At 36.3% G+C, this 27,145-nt stretch overlaps 1 protein-coding gene across 1 annotated transcript; it reads left to right on the top strand.

Annotated features, from left to right (window-relative positions):
* Positions 1–25,575, top strand: TARS1 (threonyl-tRNA synthetase 1). Its single transcript, XM_072824982.1, has 19 exons — positions 1–181; positions 4,685–4,765; positions 6,764–6,954; positions 10,072–10,195; positions 11,732–11,853; positions 12,540–12,657; positions 12,910–12,974; positions 13,063–13,141; positions 13,871–14,017; positions 15,331–15,429; positions 16,737–16,903; positions 17,830–17,992; positions 18,087–18,224; positions 19,082–19,159; positions 19,317–19,417; positions 19,540–19,644; positions 21,163–21,235; positions 23,922–24,036; positions 25,034–25,575. Exons 1-19 carry the CDS (start codon positions 125–127, stop codon positions 25,180–25,182), a joined length of 2,172 nt encoding a protein of 723 aa, XP_072681083.1. The 5' UTR covers positions 1–124; the 3' UTR covers positions 25,183–25,575.
* The last annotated feature ends 1,570 nt before the right edge of the window (positions 25,576–27,145 follow it).

Raw genomic sequence — 27,145 nt, 5'->3', positions numbered from 1 at the left:
CCTTCCGGGCCACGTGGCGCAAGCGCAGTGTTCCCGGAGCCTCCGCTTGGCTCTGAGCGGCCTCGGCTCTCCTCTCGTCCAGGGCGTCGCTTCGGGGTTCCGTGTTCCCGTTCGTGGTGTGTTGATGTCCCAGGAGAAGGACAGGAGCCCTGCAGGGGAGATGGGGGTCGAGGAGAAGCCGGTGAGCGAACTGAGAGGAGCCCGGAGGCCCGCTGGGGCTCTGCTCCGTGTCCGTGGTGCCCGGCTAGGCGGGAAGGAGGAAGCGGCCCGGGCGTGGGGGGCCGAGGGACCCCAGGGGGACTCCAGGGGGACCCCAGGGGGACCGTGGAGCTCCTGGGCGAGTCAGAGCCTCTTTGGGGGGAACGATCGTCCATTTATAAAGTGGGGCAGGACCTTGCAGGTCCGTGTCTAGGTCCATCCCCTTTTTGCAGATGAAGAAACTGAGACCCTGAGTGACAGACTAGCTTGCAGCCGGACGCCTAATTAGAAGCCGAGACAGAATTGGAATCTAGGACTCGGGATTCCCAGCGTAATGTTTTTGATTCCACCTTAGGCGAGAAGAACATTGCAAGACCTCATTTAATCCTAAAGCCCTGTAGGGATGGATAAAGGGCTTCAGTTTAAGGAAGGGAAAACCGAGTCCTTGAGATCTGACCCAACTTACCCACGTTTGGGTGGTTTATAATAAGCGGTGGCGGCCGGGTGACCCCAGGTGACAAACCTTAGAGAGATTACACACTTCCCTTCCTGGTGCTGTAGATGTGCCTTATCACATTCACACATGCTGATCGTTGCATCTTTGAGCTTTCCCTTTGGTGTCCTCCATCCCTTAGGAACAACCCCCAGGTCACTGTCACACCCACCAGGATGACTTAAAAAAAAAAAAAATTATGATCAACAAACATCATGTATTCATTCTGCTGGAAGATGAAGCTGGGAAGGTGAAAAGGACCTAGTGGCTGACATAGAGGGCTTCACAGCCCTGGTGTGTGAGGCAGGAAAACAGTCATTGTGTAGCGTGATCGGCTCGGATTACTGAAAAGAGGGAGCGCCGAACTCTGCTTGGGAAGGGCTCGTTTGAGTTCATTTGGAAATTATAGGAGTCTAAGTTCACCAGGTAAACCAGGCAGGGCAGTGCTCCCCAGGTAAAGGTAGCAAGGGCCGTGAAAAGGCACACCCAGAAGTGCCTGTGAGGTTGCTTGCAAGGGATGAGCCCGAACGGGGAGCTACAGCTCTCAGAAGGACTTGAGATACTTGAAATTGTATTCTACAGGTGAAAGTTTTTAAGCAGGGAAATGTTCGATGTGGATTGTAGTTTTAAAGATTCTGGGGACACCTGGGTGGCTCAGCGGTCAAGCATCTGCCTTCGGGTCAGGATGTGATCCCAGGTCCAGGGATCGAGTCCCACATCAGGTTCCTGCATGGAGCCTGCTTCTCCTTCTGCCTCTCTCTGTCTCTCATGAATAAATAAATAAAATCTTTAAAAAAAATAAATAAGGATCATTCTGGCATGGGATGGAAGGTGTGTTGGAAAGAGGTGAGGCCACAAGCAGAGGAGGCTGTTGCAGCAGTCCAAGTGAGAAGTGGCGATGTCTTAGGCTAAAGAGCCTCAGCCCTAACTCTCTGAAAGGATAAGTCACATAGAAGCTACAATTTTCTCATCAGTAAAATGAAGATGTCCTCTAAGTCAGGAATAGAGTGGGGGAAAATGCAAATGTGCACATTGTAAACTGTATAAATCAAATTTAAGGGCATAGTTTTCCCCGTTTATATTTTTTCACTTAAAAATGATATCTTTATTGTTTTGTAACTTGTTTACTTTTTTTTTTTTGCTTAATAGTCTGTATTCAACAATTTTCCATGTCCACAAATATGTTATGCCATTCTTAACTGGAGGTGATGTAAAGCTATCAAATAAATACATAATTTCTCCTTTCTGTAACAGTAATTATACAGTACCTCATATTATGCATTACATGCATTAATTCAACTTTTTCAGTCCTTACAATTGAACTAGGTTCTGTTATTGTCCTCATTATACAGATGAAGAAATAGGCAAAGAGCAAGTAGCTTGCTCAAACCCAATTTTCTGTAACCAGTACTCATAGCTCCAGTGCTGTCCTGCGTCTTGTCACCTGCGTGGAAATGAATCCGGGACAGATAACTCCATCAAACTACATGACTTCCAGGACATACCTCTCACAGCTGTGCCAGTCTCTGGGGTTGAATTTAATTAAACTACACTGTAGGTACTTGCGGTACTTTCCCTTCAACTCCTAAATATCGCGAGGAAGATAATTCTGTAGCTTCCCTTCCCAATCCCAACTGTGTTCTAACTTTTGGATTGAAATTTTAGGGCGCTTTTACGTAAATGCATAATGCATAAACTCACATTTTTGTTCTGTTTTAATTGGAAATAGAGAACAGTCGCCCAACGTTTTCCTAATTGTTGTAGTAAAGACGGAATGGACCTCAGGGTTCTAGAGAAACCTGTTTTAATGTCGTGGCTCTACTCCTTACTAGCTGTATACAAATAAGCAAAATATATTACCTTTGGGCCTGTATTCTCATTTGTAAAAAAAAAAAAAGTATTTAGAACACAAAATCTTTCTGTTAATTTTCTCCCTTTTCCTCTATCCCTGTTGGTTTGGCAAATACTCATATATGACCAAAACCAAAAATATATAATCAGAAAAACAAGTATCATTCTTTTTCCAGTTAAACGTGCACAAAAAAAATAAATAAACCTGCATACACCTGCAATTTTATCCTTCCTCTTACCAGGGATAATTGACTAGTTACATTATTTTTATAGTAGAGCATTGGCATATAGAGGATCTTGTAACCCTATAACTTTATTGTTTAGTATAGGCTTTAGTTATGTTCATTATTTATCTATTGGCTATAAGTGAACCTGAAAAGTTTATGAAATCCAGAATCCCGGAGTGGGAGAAGTTTTAGTTCAGCTTGAAATTAGAAGTCATATATTTTTAATTTAGTTTATTTTAAAAATTAATATAAGTGTTACATTTCAAAATGCCCAACGGTTATATGGGTAAATAAATAATGGAATATTATTTGGCAATAAAAAATAGTGAAGTACTAATGTATGTAACATGAATGATCTTGAAATCATGCTGAGTGAAAGAAACCAGTCACAAAAGACCCAAACTGCATGCCTCTCTTTAAATGAAGTGCCCAGAATAGGCAAATACGTAGAAACAAAGTAGGTTACTGATTTCCAGGTCCTAGGGAAAAGGGAAAATGGAGCCACTGCTAATGGGTACAGTGTTTCCTGTTGAGGTGATGAAAGTGTTCTAAGATTGACCTTGGTGATGGCTTAATGAATACATTAAAAACCATTGAATTATATACTTGATACGGGTGAATTGTATTCTGTAGGAAAAGATCTCAATAAAACTGAAAGAAATCAAAGACCACAAACATATAGGAGACTATAATAAAGTCCCCCCCTTGTTCCCAGTTCTTCCCTCAAAACTCCTTCACTGCTGATGATAACTTCCCTCCTTAGAGCGTACCACTGTCAGCACCTGGATGGGTATCATTCCCGTGACTTAATGTGTAAACCTAGAAAAATTATCTAGGTTTTTCCAGTTTAATTGTGTGTGTAAGATGGAAATGATAATAATGTCAATCTCACAGGGCTGTCGAGAACCAGATGTGATTGATTGTGGGGAAGCTTTGTAAGTTGTAAAACTTTTGTAGTGCAGTTTGCTTTAGGATGAATCTGTCAGAGCAGGGAAGTAAGGAATTAATTTCTGCAAAGATATCTTCACAGTGTTCCATAATGCATTTCAGGGTTTCTTGACCTTGTGGACTGGATAATTCTTTGTTTGGGGAGGCTGACCTGTGCACTGTGGGATGTTTAATAACCTCCCCCATCTCTACCCACTATATGCCAGTTGCTGTACTCCCCAGTTGTGACAATCAATGTTAGCTGATATTGCCAGGTACCCGCTACGGGGCAGAATTTCTTCCGGTTGACAACCACCAGTATAGGCCAACTATACTGGTTGCCTTTTTGCACAGGACTTAGTACTTTAAAACTTTCTATGGCTTCATGTACTAATAAGTAAAGTCTACATTCCTTATGGTAACCCCATAGCCTTAGATGCTTGGTTGTCTGAGCCCTGGTTAGTCTTAACTGACATGATTTCAGTCTGTTTTAGTCAGCCTGGTTTTATCATTCTCTCATTTTTTTCTCATTCTCAATACTTTTTAACAGTTTACTTCTCCATTCTCAAAATCCAGCCTGTTGAAATTGTCATCTTTTAAAGTCAGTTGTCCTAACTTATTTGACATCTAATCATAGTGCTGCAGCTGTGTTCTTTCTTCCTCTGGGAGCTTCTCACATATGTATGCCTCAGTTTCCCTGGAGAAATTAAATCTGCACACTGTAGGGGTTGGGTCTTATGTTTGCTTCTTTCCTAAGGTCTAACAAATGAAATTCAAGGACTGGAACATTATCAAGAAACTCCTGTCTTATTTTTTAAGATTTGTCTTTATTGCATCGGTGAAAATTTTTAGCCTTTCAAAATCAGATTTACCCCCCTTTTTTGAAATACATGCTAAAATAATATCCTCAGAACTTTCCTGGGTGCAGCATGAAGGAGTGTCTAATTAGAGTAAAATATAAAATCTTATTTCTCCTTTGCTTATGTAGGTTGGTGCTGGGGAGGAAAAGCGAAAGGAAGGAGGCAAGAAGAAGAACAAGGAAGGATCTGGAGATGGAGGTCGAGCAGAGGTGAATGTTTTAGAGCCCTGTTACCAAAGATTGACAGGTGGCACGAACTGTCTCAGACTTACTCTGCGTAAGATTGTAATGGTTTACATGGTACAAGGTGGAACATTCAGGGAGAAGAATTAGGAAAGTCTTAGGGGGAAAAAAAGATCTGCAGCTATTTATTATTAGAAAAGGAAAACAACATTGAAGTATGATTGCAAAATAATCTGGAGTTAGATACGAAAATCAGAGAAAAAGTGTTGGAAGGAAGGGATTGGTAATTAGTTGCAAGATTAGATGCCAGCTGTCCGATCATTTGATTCAGGGAGATATTAGGTGGTAGAGACTTGATGTTTAAGTTTACATTGAATGCACCAGAAACTAAAGAAGGCCCAATTCTTTGACCTGTCTCAGTGTTTCCATGAGGACTTGCTACTAGCGTTTGGTTTTGAGCGAGATCTGAGGCCTCTCAGTTGTAAAGAAATGCTTACAGTTCCCCCCAGCTCACACTAAGAGGAGCTGGCATTTCAAAAGTCAGCCCAGAATCAACCTGGTTTCTGGGTAGTCTGCTTTAGGAGGCAGTTAAACTTGTCTTCCCACTTTATTTTTTGAAGTTGAACTGCTGTGAACCAGGCTTCAGTTTTTGCTTTAGTCATTGCATTTTATTAGAGACTCCTTAGAAGACTACCAGGATAGGGAAGCACAAAGGAGCAGACTCTGTAGAAGTGTACTGTAGCACAGTAAACTGGCTTTACAGAGCTGCTCCTGTTAATGCTGTGTTGCTAAATGTGTAGTGCTGTCATTTACTGAAGGAAGGGTCAGTTTGTAGGTGATCAAGAACTACTAAGTGTTGCTTAGAGCCCTACCTAACCATTTCTCTTAGGTTTTGTCCATTATAGTCCACTGTAATTACGGGGGACATTGTTGATTGTGAATTTTAAAATTTGCAGGTAAATAGAAAAATGCACATTTCCTCATGTTTTTCATGCTTTTGGATACAGTGGTACATGTTATTCTGTCACAGCTTCAAAATTAGCCTGCAAAGAGGAAAGAAAAGGTGCAATTAAAGTACCCTTTAAAAAAAAAAAAAGTACCCTTCTGCATGGAGTATTTTAAGTACAAAACATGGTTTTATATGTCTTAAATGATCTGTCTGGAAAATTTGCAACGAGATGTCCAAGACCTTTCCTCCCTCTCTCTGCTCCCATCGCTTATCTACTTCTCTTACCTCCTTTCTAAGGGCAACGTGCGGGAATTATTCTCTGAATTTGACAAGCACTTGCCTTGAATGGAAGCCCTTAAGTCAAATAAGTTGATAGTTGGTTAAGAATTTTAAGTGGATGTGTAGTCTAACTAGCTGCATCAATTGATCATCCCTTGAACAAGATTGAAACAAAATGGTGGGATGCCTGGGGGGTTCAGTGGTTGAGCCTCTGCGTTTTGCCTAAGGTGTGGTCCTAGAGTCCCAGGATCAAGTCCCATATTGGACTTCCTGCATGGAGCCTGCTTCTTCCTCTGCGTGTCTCTGCCCCTCTCTCTCTCTCTCCCTCTGTCTGTCTTTTACAGTCTTTAAAAAAAAAAATTGAAACAAAATGTAAAAGCCATTTTATTTCCAGTATTGTTCATAGTTATGTGTCATTTAGTTAGAAAAGACCTTCAGAGAACATTGTAAAAGGAAAAAAATCACCTTAATGCAAATAGCAAATGGTAATAATAGTTGTCCATTTAAGATATTAATAGCCCACATGTCTATTGTTACTTATATCTTTCTATTTTTTTTATTTTTCTATTTTTAAAAAAAGTATTACAGTAAAAATTGTAAGAAGACCACATTTAATTCCTTTTGTAACCTTAGTTTAAGACAGGATTAAGCCAGTGCTCAATGATTTGGGCAATCCATTTACCATGTTGAATTAGTAATCATAATTTTTGTATTGTCTGTTTTTATTATTTCTTTACTTTTTCTAAAAGAAAACAAGTATTTACTGATCATTTATTTCTTCATTTGTTGTCTTGCAGTTGAATCCTTGGCCTGAATATATTAACACACGTCTTGAGATGTATAATAAACTAAAAGCAGAACACGATTCTATTCTGGCAGAAAGGGCAGAAAAAGACAGTAAACCAATTAAAGTCACTCTGCCTGATGGTAAACAGGTCAATGCAGAATCCTGGAAAACTACACCATATCAGATTGCTTGTGGAATAAGGTATAAGCTATACCTGTCTTGACCTTCTGTTTGTAACTAAACTTTTTTGGTATTGTCAAGTTTTATCTTCATGATATTTTTATGTTACTGTTTGTGTTTTTAATGTTTATATTATTTGGGATTTAAGAGAATCAAAATGATGTGGAGCTTATACTCAAGATTCAAAATTAATTTCTTAGTCCACTGTGGTCTTAATCTTACAAAGGATCTTATATTATTAGCTCTTCTATTTTGATCATAAATACCGCAAAACCAAGTAGACCGTGTGTTTTACCTATTTTTACTTGGCTATTTTGATGTTAAAAATGAAGGTAGAAATATCACATGGGAATAAAAAGCTAATATATGACACATGAAAATAATGTACTATTTTTATAAGTCCAAAGAATGACCATGTCTGATCTTAAAACTTGTATTGGGTTGGGAAGAAATAACTGAGAATTAGATGCATATTTTGAGGTAGAGTCATCTGATATGATTGGAATCAATAGTTGTTTATAGGAAATGATAAAGATGGGAAAGCATAAATTGATACACATAACTAATACCAGATGTTGGCAAACTGTGGGTCATAGCCTAGTTTTGTATAGCCCAAGACTAAGCATGGCTCTTAAATGATTTGAAAAAAATAAGAAAACTAAGGTGTGACAGGGATCATTTGTGACCCAGTCTGAAATATTAAGCCCCTTACAGAAAAAAGTTGCCAACTTCTGTCTTAAATATTTCAACTTAAAATATGTAAAAATAGATATATTCATTATATCCTTCACCATATTTATATATACATATCTATATGTAATTATTTCTATTCATTTTTCATTATTTCATTCTATGTTGAATTGAACCACCTGCAATCACCATGTGATTGTCAAAAGTGGTTGATTATCATCAGTTTCATGTTGTTGAACATAAGACCTAAAGAACAAGTACATAAAAAGGTTTGGGAACCAACCTGGCTGATTAGCAGTAAGCCCACTCTGCAGCTGGTGAGTGTAGAAGCAGTTGGCTTATGAGCCGTGAATCTTTATTGTGCATGACACTGGTTAGTATTTTTACAAGGAAAATAAAATGTTTCAGTTAATTTGAGCATATTTTCTACCTAAAGTACTCCCACCTTACTTTAAAGGAAGTAAGAAGAAAATTGTAATATCAAGCATTTTTCCTTGTGAGGTTATAAATAACTGGATAGACCTCTAAATAGAAGTTCAGCCTTTCATTTTAGAGGTAACTTTGAAGGGTATTTTGATTAAGATATCCTTCCATTGTTACACGCTGAGATTGTAGCTGTATTGGTATTGAAATTCAGGCTCCTCTTAGTTCAGAACTTCTTTTCTACATTCTTCAGTATTGTCCTCCAGATTACATTATAATTTATTAAATAACCAATTAGAAAATATTTTTTTTGAAAACTGCAAAATTTTGCATAAGGCATTGATCTCCAAGTGGGGTTGCTTATGACATTTTTACAAAAGTCCCATAATAAGTTCTTGCTGTTGGGTAAAGAATTATAGCATGAGTAACAAACCGTTGAAAGGTTTGGATGATGAGTTGTGACTATAAAAGGGAAGAAAAAAGAAGGCGTGCTCCATTTGCTTCAAAAGGTTTTTCTTTGAGGTTTTGTCTTAAATCTGAAAGTTTAGATTACTTTATCCCTTCTTTAGAAAATTCAAGTGATCTAATGTGGTCTGTATATCTGCACATTCTGTAGATAATACAGTAATATCTACATTTTCAAAGGAACTCTGCTTTTAGTGTCTTAAGGCACCATTTTGGACCCTGAGGTAAAAGCTGTTTTCTTCCCAAAGAATATAGAGGACATTAGTCACCTTTTGGTCAATTCTTTAATTTTTGAAAACTTTACACCAATATGATAAAATATATTTCTCCCTGCCAAATCGAAATGTGTATTTTTTTCATTGTATTGGCTTTATATGACTTTCAGAAGGAAAGAAAACAATGGATGTAATCTGTGGGAAGTTCAGTGAATTTAAAAATGAGATAAGAATTTATGGTTTGTCTTCTGATAGTTCTGTCCTGATCCTCAAGTAGGGGAGATTGTATATACTTGGTTGTACTTACACTGAGTAAGAAGGGAACCACCCAACACTGCATGTTTAGTTAGCTGAAACCTTCTGGTGGTAGATTTATTTAGTATAAAGACTGTAAACTTTCCCTTCATAGTGTAGAGTGTTGTCCGCTTTGGTTGAGTGGGTAGGCTATTATAGACTGTCACTTCTCTAGCTACACATTTAGACCTGTAATCTAATTAATCTTACTCAGTTCTCTAGCTACACAGCTTCCAGAACTTTTCTTAACTCCCATCTCCCCCGTCTGCAGTGCCATCTCCTCTCCTTTTCTCCCTTTCCAGGTCTTCTGATCCTTCAGCCCCTCATTACTTTATCCTCAAAGCCTGACCAGACTAATCTGACTTTGCTTGCTTTGCAGTCCTCAGAATTCCTGTGGCTCTTACACTTGGTGTGGTCTGGTAGTGTGGTCTTAATCATTTGGTGATAGTTCATACTGTATACTCTGTGCTGTGTGTGTAGATGACTTTTAAAATCCATATTATAAACAAGCTTTATTGAATAATCCTTTGTTTTACCTATATGCTTGTTATAAATCATACCATTTTGGTCATTTACAGAATTTATTACCTCAGAGAAAAGATCCATTACAGATTTCAAGTAGGAGGAAGGGCAAAGGAGTCACTCAGTGCCCCTTCTTTTTCTTTTTTGGAGTCTACATAGCTTGGCTTTGTGGAAAATGTTTTTTGGAGAAATGAAAAGATTAATCAAACCGCTGAAAATTGTTTATCACAATTGTGTCTGCTTAAATAAGGCATTAAATGTGAAATAATAGTATTCTGGATTTTTGGGATCCTCTACTTGGTGCATACTGGGGGTTTGTTGGTTTTTCCATTTTTATTTCAGAAACCTATAATATATATATATATATATATATATATATATATATATATATGTAATATATGTAGTATTGAGATAGAATAAATATAGTGTTTATTTTCCTATTCTTGTTCTCAGATTAAGTGTTGTACTATAGAAGATTCTCTTTTACATTCTTTTGTTTAAATATATGCTTGTGTGTATATTTTTTAAGTCAAGGCCTAGCTGACAACACGGTTATTGCTAAAGTGAATCAAGTTGTTTGGGACCTAGACCGTCCTCTGGAGGAAGATTGTACCTTGGAGCTTCTCAAATTTGAGGATGAGGAAGCTCAAGCCGTAAGTTTTTATTCAGTAGTCCCTGAATTTCAAGATAAAGGTTCACGTTTTCAGTTTGTTCCTGCTCCCACTGTTAGTGGGTATAGAGTTTATTGGTGTCTCATTGTCATTTCATTTTTCATTTTAGGGAGCAGCATAAGAGAGCTTGCCTTGTGTATTTAAGAAGTGAACTTGACTAAATTTATTTTCATTACTGGATATTTCAGAGATAAAAAATTTCTGGGATTTTTATTAAACTTTTATTAAAAATTGGTAAAGCAAGTAAACATTGATTCTCTACCCTGTCAATACTTAAGCAAGATCTGTAGATTTTACAAATAAAATGGAACATTTCTTTAAACTACTCTCCTTATTAGAAAATTAATTTCCCTATTTCCCTCATCTTAAAATACAAATCTGCTGAAAACACTATGAAAGTCAGCCTGCATTTGATGTCAAGGTTTTCTTCTAATTTCTCCATGAAAGTATACCGTATAAAGAGAAATAAAATCTTTTGTTTTATTATCGTAGTTTACTATGTGTATCACTGGTTTTCAAATGTATTCTACATTCCTTAAGTTTTAATGAAAACTTTAAAAATCCGTTTAATACCTTACAGATTTTAAGAATATAACTTTGGATATATTCTGACTCATCTGACCACCTTAAAAACCAAGTATAGATGACCCCTGAATGATATGGGTTTGAACTGTGCAAGTCTACAAGTATATGGATTTTTTTCTATGAATAAATATCTATAACTATTTTTTATAAAGTAGATATATTTCTCATATGATTTTCTTTTTTTTCCATTTTTTCCCCCATATGATTTTCTTAATTTTTTTTTCTAGCCTACTTTATTGTAAGAATACAGTATATAGTATACAAAACGTATGTCAATTGACTATGTTATCAATAAGGCTTCTGGTCAACAGTAGGCTATTAGTAGTTGGGTCTTTAGAGAATCATTAAGTTACACTAAGATTTTTGACTGCACAGAAGGTCAGCATCAGTAATCCCTGCATTGTTCAAGGGTCAGCTGTACTGCCATTAGATTTCAGTGTCCATATGTTTGTTCTTATGTTTTATAAATGAATTGTGGGACAAGTTACAGCAACTTAGTTTGAGGCTGATAAGGAAAAAGAGAGTGTAATTCTTAAGTAATGTTCCATGGCTCCCTAGTGGCCACAGCAGAGCACATGGGATGTGGGATATATAGACACGTTGTCTCAAAAGATTCTAGCTCATTACAGTCACTAAGTTACATTGTGAGTGGCAGTTGTTTTTAGGGTACAGAATCTATCCCCTTTAATTAATGATGCTTATTTGAATTTAATTAGTTTGGAAACAAACCAGATGATCTCTAAAGTACATAAACAACTTAGTGGTTAAAACTTAAATTATTTTGGCTCTGCATAGAATCACACTGAAGTTTATATATTTATAAATTTAGACTTTTCATGTCTTGGGCTTATTTATAGTAAATTTTATATATCTTTTTCAAGATAGCCATATTAATTTATAGCATATATGCTGAGACCATCCCATTTTTTTCAGGTATATTGGCATTCAAGTGCTCACATAATGGGTGAAGCTATGGAAAGAGTCTATGGTGGATGTTTGTGTTATGGTCCACCAATAGAAAATGGATTCTATTATGACATGTACCTTGAAGAAGGGTGAGTTATATAACTGAATAAAGGAAAATAAATTGTGAATTATTAAGAGTCCATTATTTTTAAAGAGTTCTCAATAAGGAAAGAATATCAAATTTACTGCTTAATAGTCACCAAGTATTTCCACTATCAAAAGTTGAAGTGTTGTAGTAACTTATGAAGTGCTGGTAACTTATGAGAGCTCTGTTGTAGATTGATGGAGGTAGAGCCCTAAGATAATGTCAGGAAGTAAAATGAAGCCAATCATAGAGGTGGAGGGATGGTTCACCAGTGTCTATAATGACCAAAATAGAAGTCACTGAAAATATAAAATATGAAAATAATAATAATATCTAGTTTAAAATTTGAATATATGGGACCCTTGGCTCAGCGGTTGAGCGTCTGATCATGCCCTTCAGCCCAGACAGGGCATGAACCTGAAGTCCCGGGATCGAGTCCTTCATTGGGCTCCCTGCATGGAACCTGTTTCTCCCTCTGCCTGTGTTTCTGCTTCTCTCTCTCTCTGTATCTCTCATGAATAAATAAAATCTTTAAAAATAAAAAATAAAAAAATAAAATTTGAACATATGATTCAAGGGACTATTTCTTTATTAAAACTTTTCATTTTTTTTTTAAAGAAATAGTCCTCCAAGCTACTATGGGAGTAGAATAGAGTAGATGGAGATTAATTTTACTTCCTTTTCCTTCAGGGGTGTGTCCAGTAATGATTTTTCTTCTTTGGAAGCTTTATGTAAAAAAATCATTAAGGAAAAACAGACTTTTGAAAGACTGGAAGTAAAGAAAGAAACCTTACTAGAAATGTTTAAGGTAAGTTAAGTTAATGGTCTCCACTTCAGTATCACTCTGTAATGTTACTTGAAGTTGTCAGGGGTTTTAGTGAATTAATTTGAAGCCTGTTCTTTTCTTTAGAAAAATGTAACTGTTTTTGAAACATGAGGTATTGACATATTTATTTTCCTACAATGTTTCGATAAGATATATTTTGAGTCATTTTAGCTTTAATATTTAAAGATAGAAGTTAAAGGAAGGTTTTTTAAAAATAATTTTTCATATTTTTAGTACAATAAGTTCAAATGCCGGATACTGAATGAAAAAGTGAATACTCCAACTACCACAGTCTATAGGTGAGCATGTCAAATCTCATTAAATGTAAATAGCTGCTGTATATGTCGTTTTAAGTCTTTGTTAAAATTGCTTTCATTTTATCTCTAGGTGTGGCCCCTTGATAGATCTCTGTCGGGGTCCTCATGTCAGACACACTGGCAAAATTAAGACTTTGAAAATACACAAAGTAAGCAATGTAACTTTAAAAACTATATGAATGTATATATCTAGTATAGGTATATGTTTAAACTTCCTCTTAGTTTCTCTTTCTGCCTATTTTTCTGTTGCAAGTGTAAAGATGGATTGACTGCTTCCTGGCCCTAGTCTTTTTTAGCTGAAAATCAGAAGCAGTGACTTGACTTACCATTCATCACCAGAGCCCATGAAGTGGCTCATGGTGATGGAACTTTAGGGGATTCACAAAAATTACACAGTCATGGTTCTAAGAGCTTTTTGAAACTTACGATTAGTATGTGCTTTTGCCCTTTGTTTGTCTAAAGTAATAATTACTTTATTTATGCTTTTTAACCAAACTAGTCCTGCTGGGTTTTGCTGGATTTTTATGACTGAACATTCAAATGCACTTTAAAGTAAAAGAATAAATTGAGTAATTTCAAGATATTTTTGTTGGTTTATTTTCCACTTAATCTTGTGGGAGATACCCTTGCATCCCTGTTTGTGGAGTTGTGGTTTGGTAGGTATTTTTGAGGGAATTAAATGGCCAGCTTTGTACTCTAGCCCAGCCTCAGAGCAACTGTGAGATGTATAGTAAGTGTGCACTTACATACCATTTTTCTTATCATAAGGACTACTATGAATTTGACTCAGAGGCCACTATAAGAAATAACATCTAATTCAAAATAAGTGAGTTATTAACAAATTTGAATATTGTTTCATGGTTAATCTTTGTTTTCAGAATTCTTCCACATACTGGGAAGGCAAAGCAGATATGGAGACTCTTCAGAGAATTTATGGCATTTCATTCCCAGATCCTAAAATGTTGAAAGAATGGGAGAAATTCCAAGAGGAAGCTAAAAACCGAGATCATAGGAAAATTGGGAGAGTATGTTTAAAGAATAATAATGTTTCTAGGCTGAATTTTATGTTCATTTGCATCTTAGTTGTATTAAGTACTAGGATTTCCTTTTAAAAAGATGAGGTAACTTTCCAGTAGTTATTGTGCTGTATGCTATATAACCATAAATCACTTACTGATTAGCTTACTGCTGTCTTACTGTTTACTGTCCACATTATCTTTCTAGGATGTGCTTGGTACCACACTAGTACTCCTTTTAACTACTTATATTAAGAACAAATACTGATTACCTAGTTTTCTATAAAAGAAGCATAGTAGTGTTTTATAGGGCTGGGAGTTATTTTGGAAATTTCCTGGTCTCACTGATTTATTTTAAAGATGTAGAAACTGATTTCCCCTAAAATTAATCTATTTATTGCCCCAGATGACATTGTAAGTCACCAATGGATACTATGGTGTCAGTTTCTTTATCTCGCTACCCTTCAGTGTTTTCTTTTTTTTTTTTTTTTTAAGATCTTATTTATTTATTCATGATAGACATAGAGAGAGAGAGAGAAGCAGAGACACAGGCAGAGGGAGAAGCAGGCTCCATGCTGGGAGCCTGACGCGGGACTCGATCCCTGTACCCCAGGATTGCGCCCCAGGCCAAAGGCAGGTGCTAAACCGCTGAGCCACCCAGGGATCCCCACCCCTCTGTTTTCTAAGCTGGAAATTAGGTTTTATAAAAATATACCTTTCTAAAATTGAGTTTACTCTGTGCCATCAACTACTCTTGTCTCTTGATGGCTTGAGATAAATTCCAGTGGTAAGGAAGCATCAACAGTTGGTGGGGCCCCTCCGTGAGGATTCTGGGCTTTTGTGGGGTAGTGGTAGGCAAGAAAGTAAGGGCATGCTTTTTGCCAAGACCCAAAGTCAGGCAATTTCATCTACATCTTCTCTTCCATTATCATTGTTATTTTTCTGGTCTCTGCTGCTCCTACTTTAAAAAAAGAAAAAAATAATACTCATATCTCAGATCTTTGAGGAATTAAATCTACTATGACAGCTCCTACTGTGGATAGTTGAAAAGAACTAAGACCGCTGCTCCAGGTCATTCTTGGGTAAACTTGATTGGATTCAGGAATGTAACAGTCAGAGAACATACTTGTGCAGAGTTGTAAATCCACTGCAATTCTATGCTATTGAATTGTACACCAGAAATGTTGACAGTATTTTCTTTGATTCAGGAATGACATATTAAAATATGAGCTATTACAGTAGTATTCTGAACTCAGGAACACTGAAGTTTATGTTGATACTACATGCATATATAAACATTCTTTTGCTTTTCTTTTACTTAGGACCAAGAACTATATTTCTTTCACGAACTCAGCCCTGGAAGTTGCTTTTTCCTGCCGAAGGGAGCATACATTTATAATACCCTTATTGAATTCATCAGGGTAAACCATATTCATTATTTTCTTTTGTAAATTTAAGATAGAAGTTGATTATATTAAATAAGTTCCGCCAAAAGGAAAGTTAATCTTGTATTTGAGAGGAAACATTTAAGAGAATAAAAATGCAAATGAGAATTTTCATAAAATGTTTAAAAAATTCCTTCCCCCTGGGGCACTTGGGTGGCGCAGTCAGTTAAGCATCTGGACTCTTGATCTTAGCTCAGGTCTTGATAACAGGGTCATGTTTGAACCCTACATTGGGCCCATGCTGGGCATGGATCCTACTTTAAAAAAAAATCCTTCCTCTTAATACATGATTTTGTCCTTATACATGGGTACATAATAGAGAAGCTAGTGACCTTGAAGTGGGACCTGCAACCCTTTACATGGGAGCTCTGTACACTCTTTGTATTTTCCTCAAAAAAAACAAGTTAGTCTTTACATTGCTTTTTAAATTCTTTATATGAAGTCTTTTAGGCTCAGGTTTGTAAAGAATAATACCGCCACCACCTGCATACTCCCCACCTGATTTACCATACATGTATGTTGGGCTATATTTGCTTCAGATTTTTTTTAAAGATTTTATTTATTTATTCATGAGGGACACAGAGAGAGAGGGGCAGAGACACAGGCAGAGGGAGAAGCAGGCTCCTCACAGGAAGCCTGCTGCGGAACTCAATCCCAGACCCGAGATCACACCCTGAGCTTAAGGCAGACACCCAGCCACTTAGCCACCCAGCATCCCTGCTTCACATTTTTTTTTTTATTGAAGTAATACTTGTAAAGAAAAAAGTTCCCTTTTAGAACCCCTTTTGATCCATTTCCCTCTTTTTCCTAGCAGAAACTCTTCTTTGAAGTTGGCATAGATTCATGTTATTTTATATCTACCTCATACATATGTGCCCTAAATTTGTGTTTGTGTAGTTCAGATTTACATACATGAAGTCTCATTTTGTATCAGTCTGCCTAATGCAAAAATCATAATATTTTTAAAATCCTGTTTATTTTCACTTGTTACTTAATTCTATTCTGTAACTACCATACTATGCCGATTCCTTTATTGATAGACACTGATGTACTTTCTAATTTTCTTATATTACTAATTGTACTAGAGTAGCATTGTTTTGATAGGCCTCCTTATGTATAGGTGCAGGAGTTTCTTTGGTGTATACCTCCAAGTGGAATTTCTAGATTATAGCATATGTCCACCTTGAAAACTTCACTACATAGTATAAAATTGCTCTTTAAATTTTATTCCCACCAGAAGTATGAACTTCTATTTCCTACCTGTTATGTTTGTTTTCTCACAGAGTGAGTATAGGAAACGAGGATTCCAGGAGGTGGTCACCCCAAACATCTACAATAGCCGACTCTGGATGACCTCGGGCCACTGGCAACACTATAGCGAGAACATGTTCTCCTTTGAGGTGGAGAAGGAGTTGTTTGCTCTGAAACCCATGAATTGCCCAGGACACTGGTATTCAGCGGCTTTGAGTTTCTATCAAAGTTTCCCATGCTGCAATTTGTCCTGCGTTGCTCTCCCTCCTTTGAAAGAATTTCTATTTAAAACAAATTATGGAATCAGAAGAATATTTAAATGTAATGTTATTGTACTACCATAACATCTTTCATGCCCACTTAGATCCTCAGATATGTAGACATTCAAGAATGGTAGTGGGGTAATAGCAAATGGGCGGAATATAAAGCAGGGAGACTGAATGCGGACATAGCAGTTCTCTAGATGTTTTTTTTTTTTCCCTTAAACGTTCTTTTAAAACTTACTGCTAATGAATTGACTTCCTTGGGAGATTTTCCTCACTTTGCAGCTGTTCCACTTTCTATCCTTGAAAGTTAGATGAAGAGAGGCTTCAGGAGAAGACTAGGGAGCTGTGGCCACCACTAGCTCGGTCTGTACAGCTCCTAGCAGTGGGGCCTTGACGGTGAGGGGTGAGAGGAGTCTCCCTGAGGGAGCTGGGTTGTAAGTCAGGGAACCAACTAGGTTTGTTCTTAGTTTTCCCAGATTCTCTAAAGTTGCTGAAGCATCTTCAGACTGACAGAACTGAAGCAGTTTTAGGAGTGACAAGAAAGCACAGTCTTTGGTTTCCAGTATATTAAATGATTAGTATGGAACTAAGATTTTTTTTTTTTTTATATGAGCACTGAAAGCAGCCTTCAAATTAATGGAAGTATTGAGCACAAGGATTTGACTCCAGACCCATGGGAATCCGTTTTTATTCTCTCTTGGTTGTGTATTGTTGTATTATAATTTATTTATTTCTGCAAGTGCTTACATGAAGTCCAGAATTTGAGAAATGTTGTTTATATGTATAGCCTTTCATAAAGTAGAAAAGCAGTTTTATTCTTGGAAATTAAATATCAATGGGTTTTCATTTTCTTCTTCAGCCTTATGTTTGATCATCGGCCAAGATCCTGGCGAGAGTTGCCTCTGCGGATAGCCGATTTTGGGGTACTTCATAGGAATGAGTTGTCGGGAACACTCACGGGACTCACGCGGGTACGAAGATTCCAACAGGATGATGCTCACATATTCTGTGCCATAGAGCAGGTATTATGAGACTCTGGGATAAAATATTTTGAAATAATTGTGAAGAAAGTCCAGGAAAGTTACTGTTGTCTTTTTTCTTTTTTTTAATATAAAGATTGAAGATGAAATAAAAGGTTGTTTGGATTTTCTACGTACAGTATATAGCATATTTGGATTTTCTTTTAAACTGAACCTATCTACTCGACCAGAAAAATACCTTGGAGATATTGAAGTATGGAATCAAGCTGAGAAAGTAAGTGGTGTTTTTCAGCATGCTTGAATACTATTGGACTGAAATTAACTTGTTCCAAGAAACACAAGCCTCTTTAAATGGCTAAAAGCAAAGAAAATGGAAATGGCTCCTGAGTTTGAGCAAGTTAGTTTATGTATGATTTTATGTTAAGTTATGCTAAATAACTTCGGTCTTCTAGCTGTAACTTATAAAAGGGTAGAATTGGAGAAAGATGGTCCAAAGATAAAAACTTCCAATCATGAGAACAGATACTAGACATCGAGATGACTGTAGCGAACACTGCTGTGTATACACAGGAAGGTTCATCAGAGAGCAAATCCTGGGGGTTCTCATCACAGGAAGAACATGTTTTTTTTCTCTTCTCTTTTTTCTTTTTCTTTTTTTTATTTTTTATTTTTATTTTTTAAAAAATATTTTATTTATTTATATGAGAGAGAGAGAGAGAGACAGAGGCAAAGACACAGGCCGAGAAAGAAGCAGGCTCTGTGCAGGGAGCCTGACGTGGGACTCGATCCTGGGTCTCCAGGATCACGCCCTGGGCCAAGGCAGGTGCTAAACCATTGAGCCACCCGGGCTGCCCTCTCTTTTCTTTTTATTGTGTCTGTCTGAGATGATGGATGTTCGATGAGTCTAAGTAAATGTAAATCAGACCATCGCGCTGTACTTTTTAAACTTACACAGTGCTGTATATCCGTTACGTCTCAGAAAAAGGGATTTGTGTGTGACTGTGTTTAGGTGGACAGAATTCTAATGCAGAGACTAGGGACTCATAAAACTAATCACAGTGTTTTTTTAGTCTTAGGCTGGAACAGAAGTTGCAGATGACGAAAATAAAAATCATTTTGCTTTATCCTTAGCAACTTGAAAACAGTCTGAATGAATTTGGTGAGAAGTGGGAGTTAAATCCTGGAGATGGAGCTTTTTATGGCCCAAAGGTCAGTATAAAGTGTACTTGAATAACATGATTTTTATGTTGGGGTGAAGAAGACCTACTTTAAATTAGAAAGCAAGCAAACAAGCCTGTCCTGTTATAACACTGAGTTAGCTTTAATCTAGGCAGCATCTTAAAATAACTCAGTCTTTACTTCTTAGATTGACATACAGATTAAAGACGCAATTGGTCGGTTCCACCAGTGTGCAACAATCCAGTTGGATTTTCAGTTGCCCATCAGATTTAATCTTACTTTTGTAAGGTGAGTTTCTGCTGTCTGCTCTGGGTATTTTGTTTTTAGAGGAATATAAAGGGATATATATGTGTGTGTGTGTATATATATATGTACACATATCCACATTAAAACATTTTTTTTCTATGTAGCCATGATGGTGATGATAAGAAAAGGCCAGTGATTGTTCATAGAGCCATCTTGGGGTCAGTGGAAAGAATGATTGCTATCCTCACTGAAAACTATGGCGGCAAATGGTAATTTTTGTCATTGTTTTTGTCTGGACAATGTAAATTGACTTGAAGAAATGTCTGCTGTTCAGTTTAGTTTTGTGGTAGAAAAGGAGATGATCTGATTGGTCACTTCTAGTTAATGGCAAGTGTTCACTAAGGAATCCTAACTGAAACCGAAATTTTTGCTTTAAGAATAATTATTAGTAATTATTTTTATTTCAGAACTCCATTTGTTTGAATGTTATATAATACTTTCTAATTAGGAGTTAACACAAAGAAGCACATTTGTTGTTGTGGGGTTAATGTGGTTTTGATGTTTTTGTCTGAGTGAACAAAAGTAGGCTTTGGGCTTACCTTGTTGAGTATTGCTGATTATAATCAGTGGGTATTTTGACATCCTTTGGAAGCCAGTTACATTTTTAATTGGAAGTACAGAATCCAAACTGATCAACATTTTTTGTCTTGTTACTACAAGATTATGCTTTTGTTGGCAGGGGATGAGCACATAAGTTCCATTTTATTTTTAAGCTGTTTTGTCTGGGCCCACAATTTGTAAAGGCAACTGAAAGCCACACAAGGTGATAAAACACCTGTTTTGTAGAGTCTGCCGTATTAATTGTATTGATGCAAAAGTTTTGTAAAAATGTAAATCTGTTTTATCTTCGTATTGTAGTAATTTCAGTTTTATTTGTAATTTGGTTAGTTTGGACATTAAGGGGAGTTTGTCATACTTGTCAGAGAAATGAACTGGAGAATCTCTCTTCAGTTCTGTTTCAGATCAAATAGGGAAAACATTTTATACATGGTATCTAGAGAATAGGGCGATCCTCAGCAGATTGCTATGTCAAACCTGTGATAGGTGGTTTAAAGCCAGTTCAGGTACAATGTAATAAAACAATTCAAAATAGAGGAGCAAGGAAGAGAAACACTAGTCTAATATCTGCATCAAAGAGAGGATTTGACACATGAAATACTCCAAAGGTGGAATTACAAATGATCAGTTTTTAATAAGTGAAAACAGGAGAACACAGGGCAGTCAGGCTTGCAAGACTCCAGACATAATCAAATGAGGTGCTGCAGGTGGCAGTCTACCTTTGAGGAAAGAAAAAAAAAAGATGTGAGAACACTCATTTTTATCCAATACTGTCACTAGTTATCATCAGTTACAGTTTGTTGAATCCTGCAAAATGGATCTTGAATACCTGAAGGCATGGTCTGGTCCATGTCCGCCATGAAGAATAATTAGTAAGATAATGTTAAACAGTGAATCACTAAATGTAGTTCTTTGTTAACCCCTCTGGCAGCTGGTGCATGGGGTTCTGTTTCCTGATATGTTGACATGCAGGGCATCATCCCTGCCCTCAATGTGCTTTGCCATCTGCCTAGCAAATCAAACCTTAGTTTTCCTGAGTTAAGGTTCCCTTTCTGCTCCAGAATCTGCTCCCTTTAGTCTTTCCTGGATATTGGGGGGTGAGGGGAGTTTTTTAAAGTGGCCCTTGCATATTTCAGGAAAATATACTGATAATGATATTTCTTTGAAAGGCCCTTCTGGCTGTCTCCTCGCCAGGTAATGGTAGTTCCAGTGGGACCAACGTGTGATGAATATGCCCAAAAGGTAATCCTTAAAAACAACTTTTCTTTCAATTTAGAATCACTCAGCTTTTCAAATCTCCAAAGCTATACGTATCCTTGGTAGATCAAGCTGCCCCTGGTATAGAGAAATGTTACTATATCTGAATAGATCACATTACCTCTTTCAGACTCTTCTGTTACATGATCAGAAGACATAATTTGGATGGTGTTTTATATACTCTTGTATATTTTAGTGTTTAGTATGAAGAAATTGTGTGAATGCCCCAGTATGATATGTAATTTCAGATGCATAATGCAATTTAAGCAGCTCTTTGGAAGAGTAATTTTGCTTCATATTTGTAATGTAAATTTCTTCAATTATTTACAAATTTTTTTTTAGGTTTATGGAATGCCATATGCATATTTTGCCCTACCCATCAAAAAGCTACTAACAGATACGTAAATAGCTATTCATATACTTCACACCTTATAGACTAGACCAACAATCTGTTCTGTTGTAGGGACAATTCCCTACTAAGGAATTTCAGATCATTAAAAGTTGTGCTACAATTAAGCATTGTTTCATAATTGCAAGCTAAAAGTAATAAACTGGCTAGTTAAAACACAAATCTAAATACCAGGGAACAATATTGTAACACTAAAACCATGATGGTTCTAGATCATCAGAATAAATTGCAGTAAGGTCTTAACTGTCTTAAAAAATTCATGGACATTAGATCAACTGAAAAGCAAACCATTCAGACATACTATATTTCTGCAATTGCACACAGTAGTTTTGGTTATCGATGATGAAAATCAGTTATGTTCTATAGTTAATTGTTCTTTATCTTTTTTGCATTATGAAAGCTCACATGGTAGGAGAAAAGTCTGTAACTAAATAACTTATTTCTCAACTGGAGACAGTACTGACTTGCCCTCATTCCATCAATGGCAGGGTGGCATTTGGAATTACACAGGGATGGGGATTTTGGTTATCTTGCGTGGACACCGGTCGGGGAGCACTTACTGATACTGAATGACCGGAAACCAGAGGTGCTAAATAGCCTGTGATTATCATTCCAATTCCTCAGTTCCAGAGTAGTGTGACTCACGTGCATGTAAGGGCCCATGTTAAGAAACTAAAACACTAGTGCTTTATTCTTTATAATAGGTTATAGGTGAAAGTGCAGTCTTATCTTGGTACTCTTAATAAACTGTGTAAGAACCCTTCTGAAATTTGCATAGTTAAAAATCCCAGTAGAATTGGTTAATGATCACTTCGACGAAACAACCTATTAGTGAAATGAAAATGGTTTATTCAAACCTTTTTGTTCTATTAGTGGTAATTGGTTGTCAGGTAGATGAAAATTTTAATCTAGTTTAATTTAACTTACAATTAATAAAATTTAGTGTTTTTTTGAAAAGGAAAAATATTGAAAACATTGTTTACTATTTAATATACAAAAACATAGATGGTAAAGTGGAACTGGTATCTTTGAGGGGAGAAAAAAAGACATGGAATAATCTCTAATGTAGATTGCCAAACTTTAGATTCCTGGAAGTTTATTTCAAGAAATCTCAATTTTATCTGGCTGATTTAAGAGGATTTCTTTGTAGGCTGCCAGGGTGACTCAGTAGGTTAAGCATCTGACTCTTGATTTTGATTCATGTTGTGATCTCAGGTTTATGAGATCGAGCCCTGCATCTGTTTAAGATTCTCTGTCTCCCTCTCCCCCTAAAACCCTCCCACCTCTGCTTGCATGCTCTCTATTAAAAAAAAAAAAAGCTTTCATTTAATCAAAAAGTATCTGTTCAGAAAGAAAAAAATTCTCTTTTAGTATTTCTTAAACATGATTATTTTCTTTTACTTAAATTACTATTCTAGAGTTCTATTTTGTTTTTCTTACAGAGTTCTTTTAGATCACATAAAGTTATTAAATAAATAAAATATTTAAAAAGTTATTAAATAATTAGTGTTAAAAGATATTTTATTTTATTTTTTAAAGATTTTATTTATTCATGAGAGACACAGAGAGATAGAGAGGCAGAGACACAGGCAGAGGGAGAAGCAGGCTCCATGCAGTGAGCCTGATGTGGAACTCAATCCCGGGACTCCAGGATCACGACCTGAGCGGAAGTCAGACTCTTAACCGCTGAGCCACCCAGGTGTCCCTAAAAGATAATTTTATGCGGCAGTTTATATTTCATTCTCTAGAAACATAAAAAGCTATTAAGATGCTTTTGGCCTATTGTTGGTGCTATCAACATTTTATTTAAAAATGTTGCACACACAAATGACAGCAATGGCTAAATTCTTGTTACCAATTTGCTGCCTATTTGAGAGATCAGAAACATTACATTCTGTATTCAGCTGGACAGCCATCATTATGTATTAATATGGAGACTGATAAGCAGTTTCCTTGGCAACTATTTAGGGAACTTAAGATATGTTTGCAGAAGGATTTATTTTCTTTTGTAAAGAGGTGATTAAATGTAGCTGATTACCTGAATTCTGATTTTTAAGGATTTTCTGAAACATTTACTTCAAGAGCAAAATACATATCATTTTAATTTTTAAAAATGAAGTCCCAAGTTAATGTATGTTCAGTATATCTAATAGCATTCTTTTAAAAATATTTGCATGACTACCCAAATCACATGTTAAATAACTTAAGATCAAAATATAGTTCTTATCTTAGACCTGAAGAATTCTGTATCTGTTTAAATAGGTACGACAACAATTCCATGATGCTAAATTCATGGTGGACATTGATCTGGATCCGGGCTGCACGTTAAATAAGAAGATCAGAAATGCCCAGTTAGCACAATATAACTTCATCCTAGGTAAGAAAGGAAACTTAACAAAGAAAACCTGCCAAACCTTATGAAAACACTGAAATATTAAGACTTAACCTTAAGAAAATTGTGGTTATCAGTTTAGTTCCTCTAATCCAGATTCTTAAATAATAAGTTTGTTCATTTGTTATATCAAAGGGAAATTTTGGTGTGAAAAAGAATAATCTAAAGGCTTGTTTAAAAATCTTCTTTCCTTAAAAAAAAAAAAAACAAAACAATAAAACTTCTTTCCTTTTATCTCCTATTCCTTTATATTGTAAGTTTTTATTAAGACGGCTGGATTAAGTAAGTACTGTGGTTTGAAGCATTGTAAAGGGATATATTCTTTTAAATGAAAAGATTTTTAAATAGGTCACCCAACTATACATAGTCACCTGAGCATTTTATTTTATTTTTTTCTTAAATAGATTTTTTTTTAGAGTACTTTAAGTTTGTAGCGCAACTGAGGAGAAAGGACAGTTATCTTGTATACCTCTTGCCCAAAATCGACACAGCCTCTTCCACTACCAGCATCCTGCAGCGAATGGGTATACATATCCTTACAGAGTCCACAGATTACATCAGTGTTCACTGTTGGGTTTTGTACATTGTGAGTCTGGACAAATATATAATGACATGTGTCCACCATATGGTTTTGGACAGAATTATTTCACTGCCCCCAAATCCTCTATGCTGCACCGTGGAAAACACTTGCTCTTAACCACAGGCAACTGAATTTTTTTTTAACCGTCTCCAGAGTTTTGCCTTTTTCTCAGTGTCCTATAGTTGGAATCCTACAGTATGTAACCTTTCTCGATTAGCTTCTTTTGACTAGTAATGTGCATTTAAGTAAGATTTCTATGTGTCTTTTCATGGCTTGATAGCTCATTTGAACATTTCAGTGAATCAAAAGCTCTAATGGTGGCTTTTAGGTCCTAGGATCATTTCTGTTCGAATGTTCAATAAAATCCTTCCACCTAACAAAGCTTTGTGTCTTTTGTTTTAGTTATTGGTGAAAAAGAGAAAGCCAGTGGCACCGTTAATATCCGTACAAGAGATAATAAGGTACATGGAGAGCGCACAATTTTGGAAACCATCGAGCGGCTGCAGCAGCTCAAACAGTCCCGTAGCAAACAGGCAGAAGAAGAATTTTAATGAAGAACCTGACCCAGATCGGCTCAGTGGGAAAAGAAGAAAAATGTTTCCATAATGTTAATTTTATACTCTAGAAAACATCAATTTATACTGAATTTGGGCTAGTTGAGCAGTGTCTGCATAGGTGCAGGATCAACTTATTTTGTGACCTAGACAGGTTTTAGACAATGTGTATTTGAAGGAGGTCATTAAAAGAGACATTAAAATGATTTTATTTGTTATATAAACACTGGATCACTGGAAATAAAACATGAGGAATGCTATAATGTAATGTGGGAGAATATTTTTTATAAATTTAATGCAATTGAAAAATAAAAATTTTCAGATTTGATTAAAGTAAAAGACCAGAATTAGATGATGTTGTAAAAATAATAAAAACTTTAATTCACCTAAGTTCCAATGCTGTGTCCTTCGCATACATATATACCCGCCTGGAAGAAATTGTGTGATTCAATATTTATCTCTTCCATGTTTTCTAATATGATGTCAGTTGGGGGTGATGCTTCTCAGGCATAGGATGGCATCTTTTAGGATGTAAACCATTAAAACCAACCATGGATCTAATATAAAGTAGATTTGCACAAATTTTTAAGATGAAGATAAGTCTTTAAAGAAATACATGGGACTGGCAGACTGCTCTGGGCCATAGCCTCCTTGGTTATACGAATTCCCAGTCCTCTCATAAAGGATAATTGTTGAATTTTCTATCAATCGGTAAATGATGATTGGGTGAGCACCACAAAGTAAGGAATTCCTTATGTGTATGTATATTAATTCCTCTAGCAGCCATCTTGAAAAGCCTCTCAGTTCTCTAATGAAGTCACTTTGCATAGATGAATCCTCACTTTAATAAAGAAAACCTTTAATCATAGGGATTATTTTTGAAACTTTATATAATAAAACCTTGCTTGCAAATGTCTTAAGACTTAGCTTTTGATGGGTTTGTAACGAACTTTTATATCTATCTTGACAAAAACTATCTATCTGATACAGCTTTGCAGTCCCAAGTCATGACACCAAACTTTGCAATTCATTTTAAAAGTGTATTTGATTTTTATTTCTTCACAATTCATTTTATCTTAATTTGAATTTTTCTTCAGTTTGAAAAAATTCATATTATAAAATCATTTTAAATGGTTTCCATAATACACAGTCCAAAAGCCAACCCTGGTTTGGCTAATTTTTTTTGGTACTTAATTCACACAAAGCAACAAATGGGTTATATATTAGGGATTCCTTTGAAATGTGTAGAGAAGCTTTATAAACCTCTCAGAAGTTAAAAGATCTAAAAGTGTAATAAAGACAGATTGGCAAGACTGGGAATCAAAGAATTCTCTTTGTAACTGACACCTTAGCCTCACTCAGTCCTCGATCTTTAGGTCTAGTGGAAACATTAGGTGTGGCACAACCCTCTAAGAACTCTTAGAACTGGGCACTTACCCCGTCAAAGCTTTTTTTTTTTATATATAAAGATTTTATTTATTTATGAGACATACAGGGAGAGAGAGAGAGGCAGAGACAGGCAGAGGGAGAAGCAGGCTCCATGCAGGGAGCCCGATATGGGACTTGATCCCCGGTCTCCAGGATCACGCCCTGGGCTGAAGGCGGTGCTAAACCGCTGAGCCACCCAGGGATCCCCTTAAGTGTAGTTCCTTCGTTGTGTTTTGTTTTGGGTGTTTTTTTTTTTTTTTTTTTCCTGGAGTATAGAGACTTGTATTCACCACGTTATCCATCTGTTCTGGTATTTGACTTGAAAGAGCTGAGTTGCTAAGCCTTTATCAAGCATCTGGTCTAGTTTTATGATCTTGGTCATCACATATGCAAGACCAATTTTAGAACAGTGACAGCACAGTTGCAACCAACATGTTACTAAATCTGTAAAGACCAATTTTGTGAAGTGAAATAGGTACCAAACCCAAAATATATACCAAAATGAGTAAAATAGGTGCACCTAAACCAAAAT

Source organism: Canis lupus, chromosome 4 (genome assembly GCF_048164855.1).
Source record: "Canis lupus baileyi chromosome 4, mCanLup2.hap1, whole genome shotgun sequence".
Classification (NCBI taxonomy): domain Eukaryota; kingdom Metazoa; phylum Chordata; class Mammalia; order Carnivora; family Canidae; genus Canis; species Canis lupus.
Note: the sequence above shows the minus strand (reverse complement) of the source record. Positions and strands in the feature narration are given on the sequence as shown.